Raw genomic sequence first — 15,120 nt, 5'->3', positions numbered from 1 at the left:
TGTAGCAACACCTTTTATAATTTCGCCACAATCTTGCAGAAAAAATCGTGAAAAAGGATTATTTTCATTGCTGCCTAAGTATAGAAAATGGAATTTGCAATATCATCGTTAAGAGACTTGAAGAACCAACACCACAAGTTTTTTGGATTTTCATTATGATACTTATGCTAATGGATCTTAGTGCATAATGCAGTAGTAAATGATTGATGCATAATGATGTATGAAATGATCGGTATATAGGAATCTAATTTTTAGGGAAATAAATCTAGAAAAAAAAAAAAAAAAGATGCAAAAAGTTAAGAGGAAACATCGTTCATTAAAGAAAGAGTATCTGTAAAGTTCACTCTTTCTGATTTTCCCATTTATTGCAGCCACTGAAATCATATCTGTAAACAGTGAACACACATACTTTTTCAAAGGAGAGTCGAACAATTCCGTGCAAAACTAACCGTCAGTTACTGCCTTCAAACTCCATACCCTAAATTTGGCACCTGACAACCAACGATTGGCGTTTGAAAAACCCATCCCAGATGAGTCAAAACTGGTTTTTCTTGAAATAGCAAAGGATAATCTCATGCAAAAACTCTCTCCCCTGTATCTCTTTCTCTCCAATATTGGATGTGAGCACCTCTGAGCTCCAGTTTCCGGCGAGTCACCTATTCTCAGGTACCCGGAATTCTGCACAAGGAGGAGCTCCACATCAACCAACAATGGCGGAGAAGAAAGAGACAAGGCACAATGAGAATGAGCATGAGAAAGCCCAAAATGGAAATGATCATGCTGAAGAAAATGGAAGTGGGAATAATGATCATGATGATCAGACCAAAAATTTGAACACCCACATACGCCAAGAAACTGATCAAGAAGATGAAAGCGCTTATGCTGCTGAAATGAAGAGCAAGAAGAAGAATGAGTTACTGCAGTTCCGTCTCAAGGTCGAGGACGCGATTATTGGGAATTATCTTCTTGGCAAACCGGTCAGGAATCCTTCAGCTACGCAAGCAAACTCGAAGACAAAAGAACAGCCAAGAGATATTACCATTTGGGGTGTGCCTTTATTGCCAAGTAAAGGTCATGCAGGGACCGATGTTGTGCTCTTGAAATTCTTGAGAGCCAGAGATTTCAAGGTTCAGGACGCTTTTGAGATGCTCCGTAAGACGCTTCGATGGCGGAAGGAATTCAAGATTGATGGAATACTTGAAGAGAAGTTGGGTTCTGACCTCGAAAATATTACTTACTTCAAAAGTAGAGACAGGGAGGGCCACCCTTTGTGTTACGTTATGTATGGAGCTCTCCAGGACAAGGAATTGTGCAAGAAAGCGTTTGGGACGGAAGAGAAGTGCAGGAAGTTTCTGAGGTGGAACATGAAAAACGTGGAGAAGGGAATCAAGAAGCTGTCCTTCAGCGATGGAGGCCGTGCGGACTCCATTTTGTATATCGTAGATTTAAAGAATTTTCAAGGACCAGGAATGGAAGAGGTTCGTTCTGTTAACAAGAAATTCATGATGCTGATTGCAGACTATTATCCTGAGATCATTCACAAATTTGTAAGTGACTATATATATAGTAATTTATTCCGATCGAGGATTATTAATTAATATTGCCTAATATATATTAATGTCGAGTCATTGATTAATTAATTAATTAATTATGCTGTGTGCAGATTGTTATAAACGTACCATTTTGGTACTATGCATCCCATTTGCTGCTTTTACGGTCCATGGGTCGGAGAGACAAGAAAAATTTCATCTTTGCAAGTACAGCAAGAGTTCCAAAGACCCTTCTCAAGTGAGCATACTAACTATATACGTACACTTTTCCATAATAGATTTTTTTTTTTTTTTTTCTGAATAAAACCTCAGATTATTTCATTACGAAAACAAATAATCGTATCCAAGTTTGCCTAAAATTAAACCATATATATGATCATGATCAGGTTTATAGCCCCAGAAAATCTTCCAGTCGAATATGGTGGCCTCAAGAGAGAGAACGATGAGGACTTCACTCCTGCAGAGAAGGCTTCAGAGCTTATAATTAGAGGAACTTCAATTACGCATATCGAGTTACCAGTCACTGAGGTACATAAACTACTTAAAACAAGAAATCTTTGAAGATTCCGATCGATGACTACTTTGTTATTTTTCTTTGTAAAATTGATGATCGATCGTTACTTTTTGGTTGGCTTTGGGTTGTGTTGTGTTTTAGGCCGGGGTGACAATGGTGTGGGATGTGACTGTAGTCAGAGGGGATGTGTCCTACAAGGAGGAATTCATTCCAAACGATGAAGGCTCGTACAATATCTTGGTCCAAAATCGAAAGAAAATGGGAGAGACTGTTAGAAACTCCTTCTACATCAGTGAACCTGGCAGAATAGTGATAACCATTGACAATGACACCTTCAAGAAGAAGAGAGTCTTCTACAGATCTAAAACCAAACCCACGAATATCCCTAGCTATGTACGACTTCTCGAGTAGGATCTAGCTAGCTTCCATGCATCTATTATACATGTCGACATTATATGTTCTTTCTGCGAAGTGGGTTAATGTAAATTAATAGAGGAATTAAAAATGTTACTCGATCTTGGGTTTATCTCATATCTATATATCTATATCTATATATATATATATATATCATGTTCTTCCTATATTTTATTGTCATACTACGTACTCATGTTAAGCTTAATTGATTGTAAATCCCAGTCTTGTAGTGATCTAGGCCGATTTGAAATGAAAACGAAGTTGTACGTTGGTATGGTTTCCTACTGCCAAAGAAAACAGAGTGAGACCTTTGCCAAAAGTGACAAGCAAGAAATACCTCTATTGATGATTAAGTCAAGATCATGTTTTATATATGAGTAATGCTAGGCACAAGTTCTAAATAGACAAATACCATGCATGACTTTTGTAAAAAAATGGGTTCTACTAAAAAAGAACAGTTTTTTTTTTTTTTTAAGGTGATATCTACTTTCTTACAAAGTCCGCGAGGCCTGTCTATTTAGAGATTGTACAAATTATTTTTGTTTATATATGTGTATTGAGAGAGATCTTTCTACCTTGTTTAGTGGTATTTATATTAGAGTCATGAATGTTGTGAGGGGGGAGATGTTGGATAGGATAAAAATTGTTCTGACGGCTAGTTAATCAATAAAAATTAGAGATTAATTAGATTGAGAAAATTTACAACACAGAGAGAAAACTTTGAAAAATATGATAAAATTCAAAAATTATTTTATGAAGCCCACAAACTAGGCTTAAATAGTTTCAAAATTCGAAATTATAAGGATTTTTCCAAAAAAGAAAAATCTAAATTATTGCATAAAAATGAAATACGTAAATCCTAAAAAAATACTATCAAATCTAAAACTTGAAACTAAATATTTTCTAACAAGGAAAAAATGAACATAACTAGATGATTTTTTTTTTGGGAGGGGGGGGGGGGCAACTGATAGTTTCCAATTCAATGAATAATAGAATATTAAGCTTTTTTGCCATATTTGCCCAAATTTACCCTTTTAAGGTAGTTCAACACAATCAACATAGAATTTGGACCGGACGCCCCATATCAATTTAGATTTGCATAATTCTCACCAAATTGGAGAGAATTGTTCTCGAATTCTAAATTTCTTATTTCAATTTCTTGGATTTCTAATTAAACCAATCTTTCTTTTATTTTGTAGTATTATCTCAATGATCATGAAAAAACTAAAATTATTTTGACTGGCTCGAAATAAAGAAATATTGAGCATCTAATACTCCAAAATTAAATTTTCTTCCCACATCTCAAATCCTACAACAATATTTTGCAGGGGCCATGGCATGCCTGCGGGGCTGTCAAGGGCATGTCATGGTAGGGGTCATGACATGTCAGTGGGGCTGTCCTGGACATGTCATGGCAGGGGCCATGGCATGCCTGCGGCATGTCTGTGGTACTGACTTGGGCGTGCTGATGCTGTTGGGTAGGTTGATGGGCGCTGGGCAGGTTGAGGGGCGCTGGGCTGCAGCTGGGCACTCTGTTGGGCGATGGGCTACTGTTGGGTGTGCCATGGCATGTCAGCAACAATGTCAGGGTATGGCCCGTGGGGCTATCAGGGTAAGTCCTCGACAGTGTCCTAGCATGGCCCGTGGGGCTGTCAAGGTATGTCCCTGGGCTGTCAGGGTATGCCAACGACAGCGTCGAGACATGGGCTGTTGGGCTGTCAAAGCATGTTAGCAACAGTGTCAAAGGGTTGTCATGGCATGTTAGCGGCAGTGTCAAGGGGCTATGATGGCATGCCAGCAGCAGTGTCGTGGGGCTGTCGTGGCATGTCAGCAACAATGTTAAGGGGCTGTCAGGATTGAGCCACGGCACGATCAAGAGGGAAAACGTGAGCCACGTTCTAATTAACCCATGTCATTCTTGCAATCTTCCTAGGGCATACACTAGACCCCTAGGAAAGTCCTCCAAAGCTGGGCTTGACCCTGAAAGTGGCCCAATCTCGACTATCCATGCATGCCTAGGACCTTGTCCTAGGGCGATTTTTGTTGGGGTCTTGTCATATTGGCTCTAGGTGAGGTTCTCCCGGGGGAGGGGGGGGGGAGAGAGAGAGAGAGAGAGACGAGAGAGAGACGAGAGTATCGAGGAGAAGAAATGAATAAAGGAAAAAGCAGGCATTTTCTTAGGGTTTTAATTTAATTAGCTTTTGCAGCGGGTTATTATCACCGCAAAAGATAATAACCTTGCTGCAAAACTAATAATCCACGAAACAAATAAAAATAAAAAAAAAAAAACAAAAAAATTTGGGTAAGTTAATTTGCCTCAAAAACATTTTTCCTCACAAACTTTTACTTGCCGACTTGAACTCGGGGTAAAAGACTTGTTTTTTTTCCACGAACAGTTTTTGTGTCATAAGTTAATTATAATTTGCCACCATAGTATATCTTGGAAAAAAAATTAGTAGAAAAAGACCATATTTATTGTAGTGTGTCTTTTTGCATTTGTTACTTGTAAATCTTTCTCGGGTCTTGAGTGGTTCACTCCGGCCTCCTCTTCTAACTTACCCATTTTGCGCGCAAAGTTCATTGCCATCGCTCGTCTCCTATCTAGCCTGTTTGCTATAAATTGCCTTGTCCAACGTCGATCGGCTTTAGTACACCTCTTTGGTCGCCGTTTGGGCTTTATATTCATGACATGCCTAGCTAGTCCAATTCTCCAAGAGAAGTGCTCAAGTCAATGGAAGGAATCGGATTTGATTTAATTTATATTTAGAGCCTGATTAGATTGATCCTTGAGGAAGAACTTCAATGCAATGAAATTTAAATGGTTGGCAGTTATTGTAATAGAACTCAGTTAGCAAGTTGAACAACAAATTAATAGTTCAAAATTATATTAATTAAGTGCCTAATTAAGCTATATGCATGGTATATATACTCCGAAGTACCTTAATTAGCTTGCATGCGGCTAGCTAGGCTATGTATGGTTAGGCGATGGCAAATAATAACGCATGTACTGATGCGCTCAATGGACACCTTGGTAATCTTCATGTACACGTGGCCTTCTCCAATATCTCAATCCTTGCTTTGGCCCAAGATGGTCATGTGTTAGTGATTTAGCTTCCAGCTCTATTTCCATCTCCAACACTGCAGCACATGTGGAGTCCAAATCATTCAAGCAAGAAGAAACTTCTAGAAACCATTTGTTGTAAATATTCTCAGCTGGTTATTGTTGTAAATATTTTATTGGTTACTCTGTTTTGTACAAAGGACCTTTTTGTTGTAACGGTCCCTAGACAAGCTGGCTCGAAAGCTTTGCACATAAATTGTTTGTCATTTTGCCTGAACAAATGTCGGCAATACTAGTCTATAAATAGAGCCTTGTACACTGTTCAGAACGTATGAATGAAGAGGAATATTATCAGAGAGTGTTTGATTTACATGGTATTAGAGCCATCCATAGACAAACGTCTTCCATGGCCGACGACTCCCTTTCTATTATTCCAACTCCTCCCCCTCCCTATTCTCCTCTTTTATCCCATCTCAATCATCTCGTCTCTGTTAAGCTTACCAACGATAACTTCCTTCTCTGGCAAGCTTAGATGGTTCCATATCTGAGAGGCCAACGATTGTTTCATTTTGTTGATGGGTTAAATCCCCCACCCTCTCGTTTTTTACAAGATCAAACCACGCCAAACCCAGATTACATTACTTCGTCTCAAACCGACCAAATCATCCTCAACGCTCTTATTTCTTCTCTATCAGATAATCTGATTGCTCAAGTCGTTGGTAAATCCACGGCTAGGGAGGTCTAGGCAGCCATTGATAAGCTTTTTACCTCTCAATCTCATGCCCGGATCATCCAACTTAGATACCAGCTTGCTACAATCCACAAAGGCACTTCATTTGTATCTGACTATTTTGGAAGGTCAAGCACCTTTCCAATACCATGGGTGCCTCCGGAACCCCACTCTCTTCACCAGAATTTATTTCCTATCTTCTCGCTGGACTGAGCGGTGACTATGATGACCTTGTCACCTCAGTCACTGCTCGTGTCGATCCCTTATCTCCTGAAGAAATCTATAACTTACTACTTACCCATGAGAGTCGTCTCTCTCACTCATCTCACCTACCTCCCACCACGGATTTATCTGCCAGCTTCACTATCTCTAATCGTGGCCGCGGTAACACTCGTCCTAATACTCGCGAGAGTTATCGAGGCCGCGACAGGGGGCGACCGAACTCACCAAATTCTTTTGTTCCCAATACCTCCACTCAGATCTCTTCCTTACCCCATTCTAAACCTACATGTCAAGTATGTGGAAAGGTTGGTCACTTTGCAATCAAATGCTATTACAGGTTTGATCATGCTGTTCAAAGTGAACCACCTTGTGCTTTCAATGCAAACTTCACCACTACAACAACTACTCCTGACCAATCTTGGTACCCAGATACGGCAGCCACAAACCATATTACCTCTGACCTCACCCACCTCAACATTAACCCCAATCCCTACACTGGTACATATCAGATTCGTATAGGCAATGGCACTGCACTACCAATTGCAAACTTTGGTGATTCCGAGCTCACTTCTCCCTCTTACTCTTTCACTCTCAAACGTTTACTTCATGTTCCCAACATAACGAAAAATCTAATTTCTGTCCGAAAATTCTGTTTTGATAACTGTGTTTTCTTTGAGTTTCATTATTCTTTTTTCATTGTGAAGGATTCACGGATGGGGACTCCTCTTCTTCGTGGTCTCGTACATAATGGTCTCTATACTTTTCCAGCTTTTCCATCTCCATCTGCGACAACTACACATCAAGCCTTTGTTGGTGAGCGTACCACTTCTTCTCAGTGGCACTCTCAACTTGGGCACCTCTCTCTGCGTCTTGTTCATCGTGTCATTTCTCATCATTCTCTTGCAGTCTCTGCTCGTGATCCACCAAGTCTCTGCTTTGCCTGTTGCCAAGCCAAGAGCTCACAATTATCTTTTCATTCCTCTCATCAACGATCCATCGAACCATTGCAACTTTTTTATTCTGATGTATGGGGCCCTGTCCCTGTTCCTTCTCGTGAAGGTTACCGTTACTATGTTACCTTTTTAGATGATTTCACAAGATTTACATGGTGGTTTCCATTAATACAAAAATCCGATGTTCTTTCTGTGTTTGTTCAATTCCAAAAAAATGTTGAGTTGTAATTTAATTCCAAAATTTTATCTTTTCAAAGTGGTTGGGGAGGTGAGTATCGAACTCTACACACCCTACTTAAAAATCAAGGAATTAATCATCATCTTTCCTGTCCTCACACCCAGCAACAAAATGATGCTGTTGAACGCAAATACCGACATATTATTGAAACCGGTCTTGCTTTAATGGCTCATGCATTCTTACCTCAAAAATTTTGGGTTGACTCTTTTCAAACAGTAGTCTATTTAATCAATCGTCTACCCACACCTCTTCTTGACTATCAATCTCCTTTTGAAATTTTTTTTTTCTCACTCACCCGATTACTCCATGCATAAAGTTTTTAGCTTTGCTTGTTGGCCTCACTTAAGGCCCTACAATCGCCATAAACTTGATTTACGCTCTACTCAATGCTTGTTCATTGGATATAGTGGTTCCCACAAAGGCTACAAATGCCTCCACATTCCCTCAAATCGTCTGTACTTATCCTGAAATGTCATCTTTGATGAAAATTGCTTCCCATTCAAATCTCCTTCAAATATTCCTTCTCAGCCTAGTCCATCATCTCTACCTTCTATTCTGGGCCCCCTTCCCACTTATAGCACATCATATCTGCCTTCTAGTTCATCACAGTCCGTGTCCTCCTCTGATGTCTTACCTAAGCCCACTCTCGATCTCACAAATGCTCACAGTCCAAGTCTCTCAAACAACTCTCAAACTGTTTCGGATCACTCCCACTCCAGGCCCGCTTCGCCCACTACTATGATAGCACGACCCACCTCATCTTCTCCTACGCCCAACCCCAATATCCCAAATCAGAGTCCCTCGTCCTTTTCTTCTTCTTCCTCTACCTCCGAGTCCTTCTCTCCTCCTCCTTCCATCATCACACGGTCCAAGACTAACTCACTCCGCCCAATTTTTTTTTCAGATGGGACAATGCTATGGCCACCGCCACGGAGCTATCTTACTACCACCTCTAGCCTTGTTCCCGATGAACCCGCTAACTTTACAGAAGCTGCCAAGTATCATCAATGGTGAGCTGCCATGACAATCGAATTTCAGGCACTCATGGAGACTCAGACTTAGACCTTGGTTCCACTCACTGGCATCGATAATTTGGTTGGCTGTAAATGGGTTTTCCGAACCAAATGAAACTTTGATGGCACAGTGGAGCGTTACAAAGCACGCTTGGTCGCAAAGGGTTTTCACCAATATGAAGGTATAGATTTCTCTGAAGCCTTTAGTCCTGTGGTGAAACCCATCACCATTCGGACCATTCTTACACTTGCTGTTACAGCAAAATGGCCCTTTCGGCAGTTAGATACCTCTAACGCCTTTTTGCATAGAGATCTTCAGGAACAAGTCTTCATGACTTAACCTGTTGGATTTGTGAACCCTGATTATCCCTCTCATGTCTGTTGCTTGAAAAAGGCCATCTATGGCCTTAAACAAGCACCCAGAGCCTGGTTCTCAAAATTGAGCACACGGCTCCTTGAGATTGGTTTTACCCAATCTATTTCTGATTCATCTATTTTCATTTACAAACACTCTTCTACTACCCTATATTTTCTAGTGTATGTCGATGATATTATCCTTACGGGATCCTATCAAACAGCTATTGCATCTGTCCTCAAGTCACTAAGTCAGTCTTTTCCAGTCAAGGACTTGGGTCCTCTTCAATTCTTCCTTGGTTTAGAAATTCAAAACTATTCAAATGGTCTTCACTTATCTCAGACCAAATACATCTGTGATCTAGTTCAAAGGACCAAGATGGACCTCGCCAAGCCTGTTAAAACTCTCATGTCTTCTAATATAAACTTTTCTCTTACTAATGGATCTGCTTTCAGTGATCCTACCCTTTATAGGAGCACTGTTGGCAGTCTTCAGTACCTGTCTCTTACTCGTCCAGATGTGGCCTTTGCTGTGAATAAGACTTGCCAATTTATGCATGCACCTACTATCAATCACTGGCAAGCAGTAAAGCGGATCCTCCGCTATCTCAAACACACAACACACTTTGGTCTTCTTATCACACCTTCTTCCTCCTTTCAACTTCAAGCATTCTCTGACGCCGACTGGGCAGGCTGCCCTGATTATAGGTGCTCTATTGGGAGTCACTGTATCTTTCTTGGTCCAAACTTAATTTCCTGGAGTTCTAAGAAGCAACAAACCGTTGCTCGTTCTAGCACAAAAGCAGAGTATAAAGCTCTTGCTAACCCCACAGCTGAGCTATTATGGTTGCAGTCTTTACTTCATGAGCTAGGCATTTTTCTTCCCAAAGCTCCCACTTTATGGTGTGATAATCTGGGAGCCACATATCTCTCAACAAATCCAGTTCTCCATTCACGTACAAAATATATGGAGATCGATTTTCATTTTGTACGTGACAGGGTTTCTTCCAAAACTCTGCAGGTTGTATTCATTTCCTCTCAAGATCAGGTAGCTGATATCCTTACTAAGCCGATGTTATCATCTCGGTTCATTGCTCTGCGAACAAGTCTCACCATGGTTCCCCTGTTGAACTCGCGGGAGGGTGTTAGTGATTTAGCTTCCAGCTCTATTTCCATCTCCAACTCAGTAGAACATGTGGAGTCCAAATCATTCAAGCAAGAAGAAACTTCTGAAAACCATTTATTATAAATATTCTCAGTTGGTTATTGTTGTAAATATTCTTTTAGTTACTCTGTTTTCTGTTGTAACGGTCTCTAGACAAGCTGGCCCGAAAGCTTTGCACGTAAATTGTTTGTCATTTTGCCTGAACAAATGTCGGCAATGCTAGTCTATAAATAGAGCCTTATACACTATTCATAACGTATGAATGAAGAGGAATATTATTAGAGAGTGTTTGATTTACATCATGCATGATGACTAGGAGCTCATGCTGATGATCAGGATTTTTCGCTATGCGCAGGACGATCCAATGCAATGCTTGATGAACCATGCACGAGCAAGCTCTTTAACAGACTATAACACGGCCTTGACACTCGTTCCCCGTGACCTCACATGCATGCATTCATGTTATCTGACACGATCACCTTTAACCTGACGTACGTCAAGATCGAAATGCATATCATGAACTTCACCAAGAATCAATCTACTCTCGTGATCTCTTCACATGTGTGCAAATGATTAAATAAAACACTACATGCACGTGCATAGTTTTGATGAGTTTATGGATTCGTATTGTGAATTAGCACGTACGTACAGCTGTTAATTAATTAATTACTAGGTTCATCATAATTAATGTTTTATAAAATTATCAGTGTTCTTCTATCTCATCTCATTTAAATAGAGAAAATATTTTATTTTATAATCTCATTTTATTATTATAATTTTTTTAAATTTTTATATAAAATATAATAAATAATTTAATTTGTTCAAATTTTAAAATAATAATAATATTAAAAAATAATATTTTTAATATTAATGATAATATTAAAAATATTTTACTCTCGCATGCACCTAATTAATTTCGGTCGACGTAGTACTATATATAGGCCAGAATGTCCCTCGTACGTGGACGTACGTACGAATTCCAATTACGCACTCTCATGTCAACATAAGATAAAAATAACAAGATGGGATTTATATAATAATATCATGCATGCGCATTAATATTATCGGAAGGAAAAAAAAAATGCCAAAACAGCCTCAGAAAATTTATTAGCATAGATAAAGTACGTAGTACTAGCTGTTTACCTTATTGGATCCTCTCTTCATACATAGAAAGCCTTTATTATAATTAAGGCTTTTATTTTCTAGGCTAAGAGCCGAGCAACCAAAAAAAAAGAAAAAAACTACGTGCCGCATGGCATGCATTACACTAGCTAGCTAGGCATTTTACATTATATTAAGCTTCCACCACCCTCCTGATGTCAGTCGAAGACCTTGACCTTGAACGAGCCAGAAAGGTCTCCTGCCTGGAAAATTTGAGCCTCCTTGCATCCTCTCTCGGAATTTGGAAGGCGTTGGCCAGCACTTCCTCCGGTATGGCCCTGATAGCTGAAGTTCTGCCTGCAAGGGGACTAATCATCGCATTCTCATTTGTCTTGAACGAAACCCACTCGAAACCCTCGCCCGTTGCCCTTTTCACAACCCCGAAGTTCTGTGGAATGGTCAAGAGCTGACCCTCTCTAAGGTCATCATCGAACACTGTCTGGCCTAAGTGGTCCACCACCTGAATTTCGGCACGACCCCTTATCGCGTAGACCACGCTGTGGGCGTTCAGGTTCCAGTGTGGAACATACAGAGCATCCTGCATATATACATGTTTTTGAGATTAATTTTGTCAATATTTCAGTAACATTACTCCAAAACTAGCACGGAAACAGAGTAGAATATAGAGTTTATTACACTGTAGAGAGCTCCCCTCTCGGCACTGAGTTGCAGCCAGCGCAGGATTGGAAGGTTTTGGCTGTTGACAGTGCTGATGCGACCGGCTTGTTCGGTGTAAATGTCTGCGCGTGAAGGGTCGCCGATGTTCTCCCTCAACCTCAAGGTGCAGACAGTCTCCTCCAGCCCATTATCGAAACGTCCACCAGTACGTCGACTCTGGCGGCGCTCGCGTTCCCACTCTAGCTCTCGTTGCCTTTCTCGCCTATCCTCGAGCTCCTGCTCCTCCCGTGACCATCGGGGCCTGATCACTTGAAGATTGCCTTCCACTCTCACTATGCCCCTCCTTTGGTCATGGTTGCTTTGAAGCCTTCTGGCCGTCTCAGTATCCACGTTGAAAGCGTCTGCCAAAAACTCTGCATCGAAGCCACTGAAGACATTGTTGCTTGAGCCCCTCTGTTGCTGGCCTGGCTCACCATGGCGTTGTTGATGTTGTTGCTGACGGCGGTGCTGCTCGTATTCCTGCTGCCCTTCTTGCCGAAATTCGTCGTCGGGGTTCCCAGCGAGGTAGAAATTCTATTGCCCACGTACGAAGCAACACAGTAATTACGTACGTCTATTATCCAAACACATTTTTAAAAATAGTTATGAGTGAATGCAAATTTCTTACTCTCGGGTTCTGGTCAAGCTGGTTGGCATTGTTGGTGGTGTCCATTAGAGCGACTGTAACTACTGGGGTATCTCCATCATTGTAGCACCAATGGGCTACTCCGGCCGGGAATGCGATTACGTCGCCCTCTCGGAAATGGCGAATCTTCTGGTGTCGGTCTCTTTGGAAGCTGGCTGATCTCAAGCTGGGTCGGATCCGGCTCTGTCCTTGTTGAGATTCTTCAAATGTTTCAGGACAACCAGGAAATAGAACCCCAGTGATACCCCTACCTGCATCATGTACACAAAAGTGATCGATAATCATATATAGCCACATTATAGTTTACTTTCGCTGCTGCGAGTATATTGCGATAATTAGTGGGCATAATAAACATGGGGTGAGAGCTGGCTATTTCTGAATTCACCTTTGACAATGTACAAGAGTTGAGGAGCATTGCTGTATTGGGGCAAGAGAAGACCATTGGGCTCAATGGTACGTCGAACAACGGCAACCCCAGCGCACTGGAATTGCTGGTTGTTGGGGTCCCAGGACTCGATCACACCGGCCTCAGCCTCAATTCGATTACTGGGTTCAAGGGCTACCAGCCTCTTGAGTTTGCACTCGCCAAATCGTGGTTGTTGCCGCCCGCCACTTTGAGCAAGGCAACCATTGACGAGCACAACAAGGCATAGAGAAATTGATAGCAGGATGGGCTTCGCCATGGTGATCATGCGGATCTGGTGGGGGATGGCTGTTTTGAGTTTTGAGGTGATGAAATGGCAACTAGGAGACGATGGTATTTATAGGAGAGAAAACGGAAGGTTGAAAAGACACGCACGCATGCAGACTGTGGAGAAGGAATTAATCTTCCGCCATTCTTCACTTTGCATGTCAATCAGACCCTAGTTTCTTACACCTCATGATGGTTCTTGGGGCAAGTGGCATGGCTTTGGGGTTCAGAGAACGAAACGAAGTGACTTTATATATCCGTAATATTCTTCTTGCATATTAGTGAGTTCGACAAATTTTTATGGATCACTCAGCGTCGACGTTACTCATGTATTAAATGTTATATATATATATGACGTTCGTAAGTATTTTTCTCTTTTTAAGTTTGTATAATTACTATCTAATTAGGAAATTGCTTGGGCCAGATTTTACCATTTACTTATCCCTATTTGCAACATATATCATATATACAACCTCCAAAATATTTCCAACTATAATACAATGATCTTAAAAAATTCATTCACAAGTTCGGCAAGAGCCATTAAATTTTAAATAATTACAAATGCAGATACTCCTACAAAAACTATAAAATAACTAAAATATGATCATAAGAAAACTCTCTATACAATCAAAACCATCTTCAAGCAACAAAATCATCAAGCCCCAAAACTTCCAGCCTCAAGTGACTAAACCAAGTTCACTCTCGAATCTTTGGCTAAAAACTATCACATGAAAGGAAAGAACTTTCTACAACACTGAAAAATATGTGAAATGAAGTGGTGAGCTCCCTCATGCTCAGTAAGTAGCAATTTAATGGGGGTGTGAGAGTTGTCAATTTTCTTGAATATAAGAGATTGAATAAATTTTTGATAAAATAATGTGAGTAATACAATTTTATCTTAATCAATATATATTTAACCAAATATCATAATCAAGGCCACATGATAATAGAGAAATCACCAATATACCATGAAGATATCATGCCACGAAGACATCACACCGCGAGGGACATCAAACATGTCACAAAGACATTTATATCATGGGCTCAAGAATAAATAACATGCTCACATTGAACTTTCAAATTTAATAAGCTGCATGACATTTTTTCAACAAACCCAACCATTACAAAATTTGCACAAATCCCATCATTAGAGCCAAATTAACAGCATAAGAATGTGCACAAATTCAAAGTTTACACAAGTTTGAAATATAATACTCCAGTGCACCATTCCAAACAAAACCAACAGTTCTTCTATTAAAAACTCATTAAAGAGCCACTTACCTCGATTTATAGTCAAAATAGTCATGATATTCCTTTGCCAACGATCACTAGTAACCTATTTCAAGGCCATTATAATCCATCAACTTCTACTCTAAAAATGATATCACATAACTCTAAAATTTCACACCATCCTTAATAACATGAATTTAGACTTGTTTTAAAAGATTATCATCCAAAATTGATAAAGTCCAAATTTCTATGTTGCAAATACGCTGCCAGACAGCACATACATCGACCTCTATCCCTTTATTAATTCAACGTAAATAATGTCTACAATCAACCATATAACAGTGCCATAAAAATATATTAGTTCTAGCTAATACCCACCACCAACAGTTGAATATTAAATTCATCTTTAATGCACCCTAACAACCTAATCAACTAGGTATATTCTCAACAATTCACAATACCAAATAATAACAAATTTTATACTCAAAATTCATTAAATATAATATTTATGAGAGATGAGA

At 40.1% G+C, this 15,120-nt stretch overlaps 2 protein-coding genes across 2 annotated transcripts; one reads left to right on the top strand and one right to left on the bottom strand.

Annotated features, from left to right (window-relative positions):
• Positions 1–338: 338 nt before the first annotated feature.
• On the top strand, positions 339–2,595 carry LOC108995973 (patellin-4-like). The gene is made up of 4 exons (XM_018971665.2): positions 339–1,547; positions 1,664–1,788; positions 1,937–2,078; positions 2,206–2,595. The coding sequence occupies exons 1-4, from the start codon at positions 711–713 to the stop codon at positions 2,473–2,475; spliced, it is 1,374 nt and encodes a 457-aa protein (XP_018827210.1). The 5' UTR covers positions 339–710; the 3' UTR covers positions 2,476–2,595.
• Positions 2,596–11,296: 8,701 nt separating this feature from the next.
• On the bottom strand, positions 11,297–13,421 carry LOC108996041 (11S globulin-like). Its single transcript, XM_018971783.2, has 4 exons — positions 13,064–13,421; positions 12,661–12,929; positions 12,012–12,566; positions 11,297–11,913 (listed from the first exon to the last, which is right to left on the bottom strand). Exons 1-4 carry the CDS (start codon positions 13,368–13,370, stop codon positions 11,509–11,511), a joined length of 1,536 nt encoding a protein of 511 aa, XP_018827328.1. The 5' UTR covers positions 13,371–13,421; the 3' UTR covers positions 11,297–11,508.
• Between the last annotated feature and the right edge of the window lie 1,699 nt (positions 13,422–15,120).

This window comes from Juglans regia, chromosome 1 (genome assembly GCF_001411555.2).
Source record: "Juglans regia cultivar Chandler chromosome 1, Walnut 2.0, whole genome shotgun sequence".
Taxonomy (NCBI): Eukaryota; Viridiplantae; Streptophyta; class Magnoliopsida; order Fagales; family Juglandaceae; genus Juglans; species Juglans regia.
This window is presented reverse-complemented; position numbering and strand designations above follow the sequence as displayed.